This window comes from Ahaetulla prasina, chromosome 1, assembly GCF_028640845.1.
Source record: "Ahaetulla prasina isolate Xishuangbanna chromosome 1, ASM2864084v1, whole genome shotgun sequence".
NCBI lineage: Eukaryota > Metazoa > Chordata > Lepidosauria > Squamata > Colubridae > Ahaetulla > Ahaetulla prasina.
The window spans coordinates 34,296,257-34,313,829 of NC_080539.1; the positions used below are offsets into that span (position 1 = coordinate 34,296,257).

The 17,573-nt window shown below is 33.6% G+C and overlaps 1 protein-coding gene across 1 annotated transcript in view; it reads left to right on the forward strand.

Annotated features, from left to right (window-relative positions):
- Window positions 1–17,573, forward strand: part of MSRA (methionine sulfoxide reductase A) — a 229,097-nt gene that overhangs the window by 85,617 nt on the left and 125,907 nt on the right. The window contains exon 2 of the mRNA XM_058164824.1: window positions 5,706–5,774. Coding sequence (XP_058020807.1) covers window positions 5,706–5,774 — 69 coding nt within the window. The remainder of the gene's footprint in view (window positions 1–5,705; window positions 5,775–17,573) is intronic.

The following is a 17,573-nucleotide window of genomic DNA, read 5'->3' on the forward strand; positions in this document are numbered from 1 at the left end:
CCAATGTGGTGAGAGGAGAGATTGTAAGTAGGTGCAAACACAGGCCAGTTCAGCATAGATAAAAGGCTTCTATATACAGAACAGTTGAGCTGAGCCACACCCAGCCTCCTCACTGTCTGAACTACCAAACAGCCCCCATTGGCTGACCTTGTTGCTATGCCTATTTTAATTCATGAACTCTCTCACACACTGACATGCTTTACAGTAAATGTTATATAAATAGTATAATGCAACTAGGTGTGTAATTAAAAATCCATTTCATTTTACTGGGAATTGACAGAGAAAATGGGAGGAAGTCTCCATCAGTTTATAATGCAAATAAAGTTATATGAATAGACAATATATAAATCTGACTAAATAAATAAAGCCCACTGAAACCCCAAACTATAATAAATAGGTGAATTTATATACTTTGATACAATTTTACAGACAACTGAAGATGAATGAGGAATTTTTTAGGAAATGCAAGCTGTGTAGAATGGTAATAGATATTATGTTGAGTAGAATGTTGAAAAAAGAGAAAAGCCTGTGTATAACAGTATGCTTCTTCTTACTTAATTAAATGGAAATGAAAACTGGGTATGTCAGAAGAAGCATAAAAGCAAGCTGAATGCAGTGGGAATTGGTTAAAACAAGTCTGTATGAGAAAATGAGAAAAGAAAGAGTTGAGAATGAATGCGTGCTGAATGAATGTACACTGAGTGCAAAAGTGAATGACCATTGTGAAAGAAGTATGTTGAGATAGCTTAGTCATATAAGAGAATTGAATCACACAAAAAATATACAGTATGAATGAAGAATGAATAGATGGAGAAGAGGATAAAGGTTGTACGGAATCTATGAGATCCTCAAAAAAGGTGAAAGGTTTAAAGAAGAAAAGGCAATGTATGACTCTTGTGCAGAAATGGTTTGCAAGAGAAGCAAGCTATGGAGAGGTAAAATGAATAGTATTGGTATAATTTGAATTTATCACTGTTTCCTTTTCTTATGTCACAGCTTCAATATCTTGGGCTTTTTATTTCTTAATTCTGCTCTGTATTATTTATAACATTGCTTACTCCAAACAAAAGGTACCAGCATGGAAATATATGTATTTAACAATGTAGCATCTTGGAGCTGTTGTGCATTTTAATTCTGTGACTTAATGGATAGTGGTTTAAAGAAAGGAGGGAGAACCATTAATCTTTTTAAGACATATAGGAATAACACGAGAAATTGGTTTTGAAATGTAGATGTGAATTTTATTCCAATAAGCGTAACTGAAAGTATTTTAGAAGTAGAATAGTTTATTGTAAAGACCACGTATCTGGGAAAGAAATATTAATTATACATGGTAAAAAACATGAATAGCTTAACAGCTATGGTATAATAGCCTAATAGCCATGGTATATTTATCTCTTTCATTAAAAGTGAAGAGCTGCAGTGGCCAGAAAAATATGTTGTTATATTCAGTTCAAATGTGTAAGTTTCATATTATCTTCAAAATAGTAAGAAACAAAAAATATATTCCTGTATCTCCAAACATACAAGTCGTCCTCAACTTATGATCACAATTGAGCCCAACATAAGTGATATAGTTGTTAAGTGAGTTTTTCCCCATTTTACGACCTTTCTTGCCACAGTTGTTAGGTGAATCACTGCAGTTGATATGTTACTAACCTGGTTGTTACGTGAATCTGGCTACCCCATTGACTTTGCTTGTCAGAAGGTCACAAAAATAATCACATGGGACATAACAAAGGTCATAAAGATGAACCAGTTACTAAGCATCTGAATTTTGATCACATGATTGTGGGGCTGCTGCAGAGGTTTTAATTCCGAAAAAAAAAAACAACAGTTGAAAGTCACTTTTTTCACTACTGTTTTAAATTTTTCAGTGCCGTTGTAACTTTAAACAGTCACTAAAGGAACTGTTGTAAGTCGAGGATTACCTGTATTTTACTGCAGTGTCCATCACTATCAAGCTGGCTGAAGAGTACTAAGATATGAAATGAAAGCTATTCTGAATGCCAGGTCTGCCAGGCAGCTTAGCATGATATATAAATATGGTCAGAATAGATTTATATATTATAATTATAAATTATAATATAGTTCTGGTTTGGCAGAACTAAGTGAGGCACAGGATATCTGTAATTCCCTAAAGTCTGTTCAGTCAAATAGCACTTCATTGCAGTGACATAATTGATGGAAATTCATCATTTGCATCATTATGTCATCCACATGATGAGATCGTTCTTCTCCACTTATTGCATCTGCATACTCTTTCCTGAAAACCTTATTCAGAGTTATTGAAACTCTTTTAAGAAAAGATGGGTAAGACAAAGCTCCTTCAAGCATGATGGATGAATTTGTGGGTTTCTTGGTAAATAAAGTTGCTTGAATTTCCTCTACCAATTGGACAGAGTCCACTGTGATGAACAAGGTGGAATGGGACAGAATGGAATGGAACAGAATACAATAGAATAATAGAGTTGAAAGGGACCTTGGAGGTCCAACTCCCTGCTTAGGCAGAAAACCCTACACCACTTCAGACAAATGGTTATCCAATCTCTTCTTAAAAACTTCCAGTGTTGGAGCAGTTACATCTTCTGGAAGCAAGTTGTTCCACTGATTAATTGTTCTAACTGTCAGGAAATTTCTCTTTAGTTCTAAGTTGCTTCTCTCCTTGATTAGTTTTCACCCATTGCTTCTTGTCCTACCCTCAGGTGCTTTGGAGAATAGTTTGACTCCCACTTCTTTGTGGCAGCCCCTGAAATATTGGAACACTACTATCATGTCACCCCTAGTCCTTCTCCCCTAATCATCTTTGTTGCTCTTCTCTGCACTCTGAATCTCAACATCTTTTTTATATTGTGGCATGTATTATTGAGATTCCTTTCATTATTGTAGGGTTCAAATAAATGAATAGGTTTAGGTGTGGTATGAACCCTGATACCTGTGAACTGAATCCATATCTCTCCAGCTTTTTTGGACAGCCAGTAGGGTGTGAGTGGCTAGATAAGGAGACTGTCAATGCTTTTTTGAAAGTGTGAACAATGCTACCTACCTTGGTGGAACCCAGTTATTGAAGGTCCGAGAAAAAACAGATTATCTGTATTTCTGAATTCATCCTCAAATCATGGGGCAAAAATGACATTGTTAGCTGTAGTGGATGACCTTTGTTGAAATATAGTTGAATATAGAGACACTCTTAGTCTCTTTGGACTTTTTGGTGACATTTCATATCATCGCTCATGGTATTTTGCTGAATCATTGGCAAGGGGGGCGATTGGGGGGCATTGCTTGAGAGTAGTTTTGCTTTTATCTGAATTGTGGATAAGCAGCACTTACATTTCTGATTGCTTTAATTTAGTGTGATATGCTACAGAGATCTTTTCCTTATGTTATCTAATATTTACAGTGTATGAAGCTGGTGGAAAAGGTCATTTGTCAGTTCAATATATTGATGACACTTAACTATATTTTGCCATCATGGGCCAAACCAGAGCTGCCCTGGAAAGGTTGAATTAGTATCTGTCAGGATCTGGATGGATCCAGGATTTTGATTTAATCAGTTCAGATTAATTTTTATCAAGACCAAGTTGTTTTCCGTCAATTCATATTAGAGTGATCTGATAAAAGGGATGCTGATAGTCACTCTAGATATGGACAAAGAATTTGCTTTGTGAGTTGGAGCTCATCCGGATCTTTGTGGTTCCTATTTAAACAGGTGAAAGTTGTGCCCAAGGAGGTCTTTACCCAGGAATAGTTGGCATGCCAGTGCAACCCTTTCTGCTCCACTATCAGCTTACTCAAGCCTTAATTGCCATGCTGCAGTGCATTCTCCATGGTCTTTGAAGATGCCTTAGAAATTGAAACTTCAGAATGCAGTGGCTAGATAACTGGATAACTGGCCAGATAAGTTCACAATTACAGCTAGTATCAATTACAAGATCATTACATTGGATATTAATATGCTTTTAAGTCTAATTCAAAGTGCTGGTTTTTATCTTCAAAGCCCTTTCCGACATAATATTTTGGTACATCAGGTACTGGGCTCAACGGGGCTGATTCTGCTTATCTAGTCTGAACATCTTGAGAGAGCCTCCTAAAGTAATTGGGTGAATGGCAGCTCTTCTCTGTAGTGGCTCCTATGCTCTGGAACATGGCTTCCTGAATATAGCCTTCTTCCTCTTTGCAATATGCAAGGTAGTGAAAACATTCTTATAATTTGCAACAAGGAACAACAAAGATTAGGGAGCCGGAGGCTACAACATATGAAGAATGGTGGCAGGAAATCTGATGAAGAGAAGGATTAAGAGTGACATAAAAGATCCAATATTTGAGAGATCGTCACAGTGAGGAAGGGTTCAATCTATTTTTCAAAGCACTAGAGGATAGGACAAAAAAAAACTGATGGCTTGCCCCCAGAAGTTGTGAGTGCTCCATCACTGGAGGCTTTTAAGAAGTGACTGAACAGTCGTTTATCAGTAGTGATGTTCAGTCTCTTGCTTGAGCACAGGGTAGACTAGATGATCTCCAAGCTTCCTTCTGACTCTGTTATTCTGCATTCATGGCCATTTGCAGAGTCGTGCAATCACATGACTTCACAATTTATAACTTTTCTTGCCAGAAAACAGCCTTTACTTCCTGTTTCCATTAAAAAAAATGGCTATTGCAAATAATGGGCTCATTTAATAACTTATATGGAACAAGATACTATACAGAATGGGATTTCTCATATTACAGTGACTTGGTTAAACTTCAAAAGCCTTTCTTTTTGGTCACTTCCTCTTGTAAAGGCCTGTCTAATCTGTAGTTATTTATTTGATTGATTTATATTTCACCTTTCTGATCAGAAGATACTCGATGGAATGGCATTTGTTTAAAATATCAGTTTGGTTCCTTCCATTTTAGAAGGAAAAAAAACTGATACCTACTGTATGTGGTTGCTAAGACTTGAAAATGACTTGATGGCACATAATCAGTCCTTCCATTTTTAGGTGGTAATTTAAGGCCAATTTATTTGAACTTTTGATTAATTGCTGCTACTTTGGGAATATTATCTTGTGGTTTTGTTCATTTTTTAATTGTGAGATTGATCGGTTCTATGTAATTGTATTTAAAAGTAAGACCCATTAAATTAAATAGAATTTACATGCAGTATATTAATGTAGAATTACAGAATATCTTATTTTTTGGATACCCATTTTGAACAGAATAATAGCAGCAATATAAATTTTAAAAATCAATAATAGATCTCTGATAATGTGAGTGAGATTCGTGGCAGAAATATATAGTAGAGAATAAACATGAGATTGGTAGCAATCCCTGCCCTGTGGAAAACTGAGATCATCCTATTAGTTCGCTAGAAAATCTTGAAAAGCTGGTTCGATTCCCAACTTCAAGTTAGGGGAAGCTGTTTATATATAGAGGGATATTGTTTTAGGAAATTGAGAGTTGTTTTCAATGTTAGTTTTAGATTTTCTGTTATATTTTTATTTGCTGCTTTATGAGCCAGCTAGAATTATGGTACGTATGTATTGTCTCAATTTATATGATGATCCATCTCAAATATTTAGCCAAGGTAAAACGCAAAACAAAAAACAAATAGGTACAGTTGGTGAATGGGCCCTGCCCAATTGAAGATCCCCAGGTATATAAAATGAGCCATATAAGTCAAACAAACTTTTCTATTTGATAAGGTAATGTTGCTTTGATTTCAGATAAACATCATGTGAATGGGAACAGTATGGTTGAACCCTTTCCAGAGAGAATGCACATGGCAATATTTGGTAAGTTCAATTTGTCTAATATTGAGACTTTATTTCTGACTAGATTTATATTAAATTATGCTGTTTTTCTATTATTAATATTAATGAATAATTTTTGCTTCGAAAAACTGTTTATCACTATTATCTCTTTTTAAAATGATAACTTATCCAGGTATGGATGAATTCAAATTTTCAATATCCAGTCTAGTCTTTTGATTTGTTAATAGAAAGATCCCTCCAATACACACGGATATGGGTATTGTACCCGGTATGAAAAATGAGTGAAGATTGCGATATGGAATGAGGGAGCCAGTTTGGTATAATGGTTAGAAACTGGGAGACTGAGTTCTAGGCCTGCCTTGGGCACAAAGCTAGCTGGGCAACTTAGGGCAGCCACCCTTTCCTAGGCCTGGGAAGCAAGAAATGGCAAACTGCTTCTGAAATGTTGCCAAGAAAACTGAGGGACATCTCCATGCAGTAACCAGGAGTAAAAACTGATCTGAAGGTAGACACGCACAAAATTAAATAAAGGATTCATACTAATAGATTAAAGCTCAAACTTACTGCATTGCAATAAAGAATACATTCACTATTGTGCCTACTTAATTTTTTTAGAAGGGAATGGCAAAAGATATTGATTATTATTGTGTTTAGCCAGAAGCCATTTTAAACATTACAGGGTACAAATATAAATATGGTTCTTAGAAACCAATAGAAATCTAATATACTTTTATGATTAAGGATTTTTAGTCAATGCTTTGCACTGATTTAGCTGTTTCTCAAAAGGGATTTGTGTTTTATTATCTTAATGGTAATTTATAGTCTTGTAAAGAATTTAGTTATGATAAGGCTTATGGAATAACTCGACAGTTGAATGGAACTTTTAAATATCTAATTTGTAGAGAATTAAGATTATGTTTATAGGAGAAAGAGTGGCAGAAGTTGTGGGCAGAATTAGAAGAGGAATCAGGTTAGAATCCCTACATAGTCACCAGTGGACTAGGTTCAATTCCCCTTCAATTTCATTGACCCTTATCTAATTCCAAGTAGGTGCTAACCATTAGTTGTAATTATGAGAGACTTATTATATATTTATTTACAATATTGTTCATTGCCACAATCATAAGACTTTGGGTGAGATACAACAAAGCAAAACACATTGAGCAGAATTAAAAGAGAATCGGTGCATCATGCTCCCACTCCCCCAAATTACAAACAAGTACACAGACGTCTGCTATTATTCATAGTGGGGCTAAAGCTTGATAGGATCTTCCACCTTGATATTTGGCAAGCTACAGTTCAAACTTTGGTATGAAAAATAAATGAGGAAACTAATCAATACAAGTTCACTGCACAACTTGGGGAAATCACTGCTCTCAGACTAAACTATTTTACACAGTTATTTTGTGGGATGGTGCTATGTACTTCCTATTTAGCTCTTGACAAAAGGTAAAATGTAAAGATAAGAATTTGGTTTATTTCATTTTATAGTGCATAACAAGGAGACAAGTATTCTGAAGTACTGAATCATTTCTGAATTATTGCGATATGTCTTCATGTCAATTAATCTTACCATAATCTTTGGAACATGAGCCTTTGATTAATTACCATAAAAATGTCCTTGGTCCCTCAGGAAAGTAAAATATAACTCTTGCTTTAAAAAGCAGATTCTTATTTTCACCTTATGGTGCGGTGGGCAGCAAACAAATTCAATAAATAAATAAAATAAAATTGCTGGGATTTGACACAATAGTGTTGAGTTTGGTGGGTTTTTTTGGAGAAAGAATATTTTTGATATTACTTAGACAACACTGAAAGAATCTCCTGAGCTTTAGCTGTCAACTATTTTTATGTGCCATCGTACTATTTTTGGTGTCATGTGCATTATCATAGGAATAAGCAGATTATTAATTAACTATTTAGGTTGATAGCTCATGTTATGACACCACAGAGTGGTCTGGGAAAGCACAGATTGCCTGAGCAGATTACAAATGCCTGTCCTGTAGTGCTTCCTTCCCTTCCTGAGTATCAGGATGAACCAGCAGCTGCCAATCAAACAGCATTTAGGTGGGGTTGAGGAGAAGAGAGGAGTGGGGGTTTGAGATATTTGCCTGGATATTTGCCTCTACAGTCTTCTTCCTCCCTCAGACCTGGTGGGAACTAAAAGTTTTGGTAGCTATTTCTCTCAGCTGGGGCCAAAAGTAGAAAAGGAGAACAGTCAAAGCAGGAAAAAACAAGCAGAAAAGCCAAAGAAAAAGTAAAGACGTTGACAGAACAGAAATAAAAAACAAAAATTAAAAAAGAAAGGAAGTATAAAACCTTCCAGGTAAACCAGGCAGGAAACACATCTGGATGAACTATGTTTACAGAATCTTGCAAGTCTGGAAGTACAAACTTCCTGCCACCACTTTTAACTGATTGATCCATTATTTCTTTCTTTTTCTCTAATATCTCATAAGATATTAAGGTTTCCTGCCTCACTTAATTGACTGTTTGCCAGGAAGCATGTCTTCCCTCCCCACCCCCAGGTCATTCCCATATCCCATTATATATAGTTGAACCCTATAAAAAAGGAATATAGTTCTTGAGAGATAACAGGGATATAAAGAGTTTAAGACAAAATAAATATAGAGATCAGCAATACAGAATAGAATGATATTACTATACAGGTAGTCCTCAACTTACGACCACAACTGAGCCCAGAATTTATGTTGCTACCGTAAATGAAAAAATTTGTTAAGTGAATTTTGCCCCATTTTAGAACTTTTTTTGCCACATTTTTTTTTTTAAATTTTTTATTACTTTTTTCCAACAAACAAAAAAGAAAATACATTATTACACCCTTGTGCTATACATAAAAAAAAGGAAGATTTGGGTCTTCGGATATATCCTCATGATTGCCAAAATCCACGTTCTCGAGGTACAGGTACCGAAGCGTCCAATTTTCCAAGCGCATAGTCCACGAATGGTTTCCAAGTCTTCCAGAAAATATCTTCTTTATACACACCACTTCTAATTTTAATATCACATGTCATTTTATCATTTAAGGCTAATTTCCACATTTCAGAATTCCACTCTTCTATTCTAAAAATCACATCTAATTTCCAATATCTAGCTATTATAATTCTACCTATTATAATCATAATTCTAATCAATTCTTTTTCATATTTTGTTAATTCTATTTCCTTAATTACCAACAATAATATAGTTTCCACTCTCAATATTATTACTTTCTCCATCATTTCAAATATCATTTTCTCCAATTGTTGCCAAAACTTTTTAACCTTATCACATTTATACCACATATGTTCATAAGTCCCCAATTCCATCTCACATCTCCAACATTTTTTACTAATTTTTTTATCCATTTGTGACAATCTTACTGGAGTCAAATACCATTTCCAAACAACTTTATAATTATGCTCTTTAATCCTTATAGATAAAGTTCTCATAATTCTACTATTCCAATTCACATTCCAATCTGACTCTGGTATTTCAATATTAAGATCTTTTTCCCAATTTGTCCTCATCACTCTTTGTAATTTTTCATCAGAATTTATAATCTTATAAACCCTACTAACGAGTCCCTTTAGCCCAATTTCATCTTTCATAATCCGAGATACTAAATATTCAAATTCAGTTTCACATCTATTTATCGAATAATTTTCCCTTAATTTTTTTGTCCATTTTTCTATCTGTATTTTTTCAAACCAACTTAACCCTAATTTTTCAATAATTTCTTTATTCCTCCTTTCATTTTCCATAACTTTTATCCAATCTCTAATAATTTCTATATTTTCCTCTTTAATCACTTCATTACGTTTTATATTATTTTTAATCGGCCAATTTCCAATTGTCTCCCCCAAAAAGATTATATCCGGAATTAAAATTTTAACAAATTTATTCCACATTTTACTTAATCCCTTTAACCAATAACTTCTAATTACACATTTTAGTTTGCTTTATCTAAAAACCACCTTGATCCAAATTTCTATATCCCTTAACTCTAAGTCTCCAATAGTTATCTTCACCTTTAAATATTTTTACCACTATCCGGATACCATACGCACAGTAATAATTAAATAATTTGGGGATTCCTAATCCACCTTCCTTTTGATTTTGATACCACATTTTCTTCACTAATCTAGGTCTTTTGCCACCATTACAAAATTTATCCAGTTTTTTCTGATATCCTTCAATATCTTTCTCTGTCAAATTTAGTGGTAGCATCTCGAATAAAAAGTTGAACTTGGGTAGCAACATCATCTTACACATTGCAATTCTACCAAACCAAGACAACTTTAACATTTTATATTTATCTATCTTCTTCTCAATTTCATTAATCACCACATCATAATTAAGTTTTTTCAATTCTTTAACCTTGAGTGAAAGCACTATACCCAAATATTTCAATGTGTTTTTAATCCTTATCCCAAATTGCTCTTGCATATTCTCAGACTCATTACCATTACTATCCATCAATAATTCTGACTTTGACCAGTTTACTTTCAATCCTGTCATTTCCTCAAATTCTATCAAATGCTTATATATCTTTTTCAGGTCTTTCTCTACATTTTTCAAAATAATTAAAGTATCATCTGCATACAAATTTATCTTATACCCCTTATATCCTTCTAATTCTTCATCTTTTTCTATCATTTTTGTCAAAATTTCCATAGCCAATAAAAATAATGTTGGGGACAAGGGACATCCTTGTCTCGTACCTGCTTCTAATTTTATCTCTTCAGTTAATATTCCATTCACTTTCACTCTTGCACTGCTTTTTTGATACAATTTTGAAATAACATGTATAAACTTATTACCAAAGCCTAAAGCCTCCACAATTACTTTAATAGTTTCCCACTGTACGGAATCAAAAGCTTTAAAAATATCCAATGATACTATACCAATTTTATCACCGTTATGTTCAGCTACATCTATAATATTTAATACTCTTCTAACAATATCACTCATGTATCTACCCTTCACGAAACCTACTTGGTTGTAACTTATATATCTATCTATAAATCTATTTAATCTATTACTTATAATAGCAGTAAATATCTTTGCATCCTGATTAATTAAAGAAATGGGCCGATAGGACTCAATCCTTTCTAAATCTTTATCTGGTTTAGGAATTAGGGATATCACCATTCTATTCCATGACGAAGGTACTTCCCCACCATATAATATTCCATTGAATAATTTTTGCAATCTTGGTATTATTAATTCTTTAAATTCTTTATAAAACTCAACAGGTAATCCATCCTCACCTGGAGCTTTCCCTAATTTTAATTTTTGTATTATTCCATTAATCTCATCTTGTGTTATATCTTCTTCCATCAATTCCTTATATGTTTGATCAATTTTCACCACATACTTTTCTAAATAGCTTTGCAATTTTCCCCGATTAATTGGTTTCTTTGAATATAGATTCTGAAAAAAATTTCTAACCACTTCACATTTCTCTAATTTTTTATAACATCTTATACCTCTGTCATCTATCAAAGCTCCAATTTCTCTCTTCTCTCTTTTATTTTTCGCCATCTTTGCCAATAACTTAGAATTTCTGTTACTAAATTCAAAAAAATTCCTATTTAAATATCTCAAATTTCTTTTTACTAACTCTGTATCCTCTTCTATCATTTTATTTCTTAACATATTAAGCTCCTGAAGAATTTTTTTTTCTTTAGTAAGCAAAAATTGATTTTCCAATTCTTTAATCTGGTTTTTATCTCTTTCCATTTTAATTTTATAATTTTTATATTTCCTACTTGATAATTTAATACTCTCCCCTCTAAACACCGCTTTCATCGCATCCCAAACAATTTCAAATTTAACCTCCCCGTTATCATTTAATCTCCAACTTTCCTCCAATTTTTTAAGTATCCATTTTTTATCCTTTTCATTTTTATACAGTTTCTCCTCATATCTCCAATAGCTTCTTTTTTTCTCAAAATTAAAATCTAAATCCACCATAACTTCTGCATGATCAGAATCTTTAAAAATTCCCACATCTACCTTATCCACATTATTCAACAAATCTTTAGAAAGAAAAATATAATCAATTCTAGAATATGTATTATATATCTTAGAGAAAAAAGTATATACTCTTTCAATTCCTTTGACCTCTCCACACATCCACCACGCCGTTTCGAAGCATCCACGTATTTAAAATCCCCATTTTATTTGCTCCTCCACAGCGGGTGGGGTTAGTACTGTCTATTTTATCTCTGATTAAATTAAAATCCCCAGCCACAATTACTTTCCCTACACTTTCATTCTCCAAAATTTTTGTTATTTTTTCAAGAAATTCTCTTTGTGTTCATTCGTAAATATAAATTAACAAGTGTCACTTTTTCCTCATTAAGATTTCCAACAATTATTACATATCTTCCATCTTCATCCAAAATTACCTGATGTTTTCAAAATACACCCTATCTGATATCAGTGTTGCAACTCCTCTAGCTTTTGAAGTTCCAAATGCTTTTTCATATATTTGCATACCTTTTATATACATTCTATTTGAATCTTCAGATTTCTGATGGGTTTCTTGTAGAAATAAAATATCTGGTAAATCTCTTTTAATCTTAAGTTCCAATCTTCTTCTTTTAATCTGATTCCCTGTACCCTTCACATTCCATGACATTATTTTTATGACTCCCATTTAAAATATAAATTTTTCAATCCTATCCCCGCATCTTCCTTTCTGTGCCCACAACCCAACATTAAACTCCCATATAACCAACATTTAACATATAAAAAACGATAAGAAAACCAAAAAAAAAACAAAAAACAAGACAAACAATAAAATACAAACAATCTTCTTCCCCCACATCCTCATCGGTTTCGCCTCTATAAAGAGAATGGGGGAGAGGGGACGTGCCAATGTCCGGGCCACTTCTTTCGGGCTGTCTATTTAAATTCATCACTCAAGAAAAAAGATAGTGATGGCTCTCTCCCGCATTCGGCTTCGTATTTTCCAAGACTCTTATCTGCTTCTTCTCCTACTGTATCCTCACGACTTTTCTTCTGTTCAACCAACACAGGTGATATTTCTTTCCTCTTTAACCCTTTAGAGTCTTGCCCTCCAATAGCCCCTTTTTCTTCTTCTGGGGTTGATGTTTCCGCGTATGTTCCACCCATCTTAAGCATTTGATCTTTTATCTCCATTAAATCCTCCATCTCAATCAGTCCAAGCTCCCGTAAATATAATTTTTTTTTTTTTTGTTTACATTTATACCCCGCCCTTCTCCGAAGACTCAGGGCGGCTTACAGTGTATAAGGCAATAGTCTCATTCTATTTGTATATTTTTACAAAGTCAACTTATTGCCCCCCCAACAATCTGGGTCCTCATTTTACCTACCTTATAAAGGATGGAAGGCTGAGTCAACCTTGGGCCGGGCTCGAACCTGCAGTAATTGCAGGCTACTGTGTTCTTAATAACAGGCTTTACCAGCGTGAGCTAAACCGGCCCCTAATATGCATAGTGCATCTATGTCTGGGGTAATTGTACGCATCCTTCCTTTATAAAAAAATTTAGAATAGAATGATATTACTATACAGGTAGTCCTCAACTTACGACCACAACTGAGCCCAGAATTTATGTTGCTACCGTAAATGAAAAAATTTGTTAAGTGAATTTTGCCCCATTTTACAACTTTTTTTGCCACATTTGTTAAGTGAATCACTGCTGTTGTTAAATTAGTAACAGTTATTAAGTAAATCTGGCTTCTTCATTGACTTTGCTTATCAGGTCACAAAAGGAGATCACATGACCCCGGGACACTGCCACCATCATAAATGTGAGTCAGTTGTCATCTGAATGTAAATCACGTGACCCTGGGGATGCTGCAATGGTCATGAGTGTGAAAAATGGTCCTACATCACTTTTTTCAGTACCATTGTAACTGAACGGTCACTAAATGAACTGTTGTAAGTTGACGACTACCTCAGAAATTAGACTGAATATATTCTACATAATTTATAGAAAATACATAAAAGATAATGTAGTTTTAATAATAAAACATTAGTTTCTGAAATAGTTGAATGCATTTATAATGTACAATTCCTTATATATTTGGTAAGCTAAATAATAAAAATCTTTGAAGGCTTGATACCAAAAAACCCAATCAACGCCAACTTCCCAGTGCTTTGTGTAGTTGGGGTCAATCTGATTAATTTTAATTTGAAATGTTCATACAGATTCAAAACCATCTAATAGGTTGTTTAGTTGAACTGTCACTCAGATATGACATGGAGATAGAATATCTATAGAGATTCTCAATCATCCAGGTCATGGTTATCCCAAATGTTGTTTTCCAAAAAGCAACTGGATTTTCTTGGTTTTTATCTTGGTTTTAGAAGCAAAAACATTTTGCTTCTCATTCAAGAAGCATCTTCAGTTCTAATGATTTTCCACCAGCATTTAGAACTGAAGAAGCTTCTTGGATGAGAAGTGAAACATTTTCAAAGAAAAAACCAAGAAAATCCAGTTGCCTTTTGGAAAATCACCTTTGGGACATGGAAACCGAGCACTTTCTTTTTTTTAAGTGTGATAAAATGGATGCCAAATTTTTAAAGAAATAGTCATAACACAATAATGGGAAGAATTATGGAACAAATTTATAAAATTTACCCCATGTTACTATTTAGAATAGAATAGAATAGAAAAGAAAAGAAAAGAATAGAATTTTATTGGCCAGGTGTGATTGGACACACAAGGAATTTGTCTTGGTGCATATGCTCTCAGAGTACATAAAAGAAAAGATACCTTCATCAAGGTACAACACTTACAACACAAATGATGGTCATAGGGTACAATTTAACATTTAAGGGGAAACTAATATAAAATGTTTTACATATGGTATACAACCCCATCAATAATTGCTAAGTCATAAAATAATAAATGCTGGAAATGCCATGAGACATAAGGAACATTTTACTATTAATATATATATATATGTATGTATGTATATATATATGTATGTATATATATATATATATGTATGTATATATATATATGTATATATATGTGTATATATATATATATGTATGTATGTATATATATATATATATATATGTATATAAAATTTGTTGAAACGTCGCCAAGACACTTCCAATTTTACACAGGAGAAAACCCGAATAACCAAAGACCTACATACAAACACCCGCGAAAACCTCAGAAAACATATACACACACACACACACACACACACACACACACACACACATACATACACACACCATATATATATTTTACTATATATGGTAAGCCCCCTCCAAAGTATTTGAAAGAAATACATATCATTATTCAGAGAATTTTAGAAATCATATTTGAAATGAAACCACATTCTTTTTACTAGGCATAATTCTTAAATATACTAACAAAAATATCACAATTTACTAAATAAATATTCATAGCTGCAGGGATAAACTTAGAAAAGAGTTATTGATGATAATTCAGAATTTAAACTTAAATAGATTGAGAACTTAAAAGTTAGAGAATATGTAGCAATGGCAAAACTTCTAGCAGAAGTTTTACCTCATTCAAGCAAGAACTATTTCCATACTTATACCACAGGTAAATTATAAGTATTCAGAATATGGCGATTAAGGGAAAAAAGAACTGATGAAAGAACTGAATTAATAAATGTACAAACATTTAAATGTTTAGAGATATTATATATCTGTCAAGTACAACAAAGGGAAAGTTAGAAATTAAATATTTATAATATTTTTAGTAGTTTTTCTTTTTGTTTTGTTTTTTAAAGCAACGAATAGTAGAAATTCTGGCACTTAGCTCAGAATTTAATACAATGTACCTTATTTTTTATGGTTAATTTCTTGTGCATAATATATTGAGCACTAAAGAAAAATTGGATTCAGATGGGCAGCTATAGAAATTGAATAAATAAATAAAAGAATAAATAAATAATAAGAGCTAGTTTGGTATAATAGTTAAGGCACCAAGCTAGACATTAGGGGACCCTGAGTTCTAGTTCTGCCTTAGCCATAAAGCCAGCTGAATGATTTTGGGCCATTCAATCTCTTTCTAGGAAGGAGGCTGTACAAACCACTTGGGCCGTTTTGGCCCAAGTCACTCTCCCTAGGAAGGAGGCAGTACAAAGTGTCAGAGTCTGTAGCTATCCAGCCAGCACACAAGTAAATAATTCAGCAGGATTCATTTATAGAAGAAACTTCTTTATATACAATAGTATAAAACATGATGCATATTTACAATACCCATGCAGCTCTTGCAACGTGGTAGAGAGAAGAAGAATTAACAATTACAAGGACAAGAAGTAGAAGCAATCAAGCAAAGACAAACTCTTATATACCCAGAACAGTTAAGCCAAGCCACGCCCAGGCTCTGAGCCATCTCACATGGCTCACAGCAAATCCTGTGTCTCAGTCACCAAACAGTTCCCATTGTTGGGACTTGTTGTTATGGCTATTCCAGTTCATGAATACACTGACATAAACCACTTACAAAAATGTTGCCAAGAAAACTGCAGGGACTTGTTCAGGCAGTTGCTACAAGTGAACTCTCATTCAAAGAGAAAGGAAGGAAGGAAGGAAAGAAGGAAGGAAGGAAGGAAGGAAGGAAGGAAGGAAGGAAGGAAGGAAGGAAGGAAGGAAGGAAGGAAAGAAGGGGCAACAAGATCATGTAGAAGTTAAAAGGGGAGCAATTCTTATATGCCCAAGTAACTCTTCCTGTATTGATAATGGTATATGTAAATAAATTCAACGAATAAATAAATAATGATTATTCCAGTTGTGTGATCTATTATCATATGTTCTCTTTGGCCATTGTCTGTTAAACAAGGCAGAATTTTGTGTCCAGACATACATGTCAGCAAGAGAAAACTTTGGAGTCCATGGAGAAAATTAACCATGTCATACTTTCTGAGTATCCCAACTTCAAAACCTTTTAATTCTAATATTTGTATCTGATAGATAGGGACAATAATTGACCTAGGCTCTCACGTTCCTATCTGGAGTCTCTAGAGTCTATGATTGTTTTAAATTATGTTGCTCTAGAATATGGACCATATTAAACAAGAAACATAAATACCATCTGCTTTTCATGAGTTCCAGTTCACATAAGAAGTATGGAAGAATTTAGAATGTATGACACCTTCTACAGTCATGAAGATGATTATATGAAAATAACAATTCCTCTAATTTCAATCAACAAGTAAACTGGAAACTGAATGGTTTCAAGATACAGGACATAATTGCACAGTTTTACTTTTATCCATTGCTAGATTTATTCTGGTTGTATAATTTATTTATTTATTTATTTATTTATTTATTAAACTTATATACCGCACCATCTCCCATAGGACTCAGGGCGGTTCACAGGCATATTAAAACAATATAAAACAATATAATAAATAGACTTTTAAAACCCAGATTAAAACTAAATATTATCAAGGCCTGATCACTAAAACAATAAGAACCAATAAAACCCCCATTAAAATTTGTTTAAAACATTTTTGTTCTTAGGCTAGTCCCGCGCGCTGAAATAATAGAGTCTTCAGTTCACGTCTGAAGGTCCGAAGGTCAGGGAATTATTTTTAGACTACTGAAATTTTGTTTTTAGTACTTCTATACTAGTAACATAGATAAGAGCTGGTCAGAGAACATCCCTTTAGTTTGAAATTGGTTTCTGAAGATTCAAAAAAACTCCATTGCTTTGTGATCTATTTGATGACAGTTTTGGCTTTATTCTATTAACTGTGTTTCTAAGAAAAATGTTGAAAATGACAGGAGGTAGCAGAGGTGTCCTGATTCATTTCTTGACAGGACTTGGA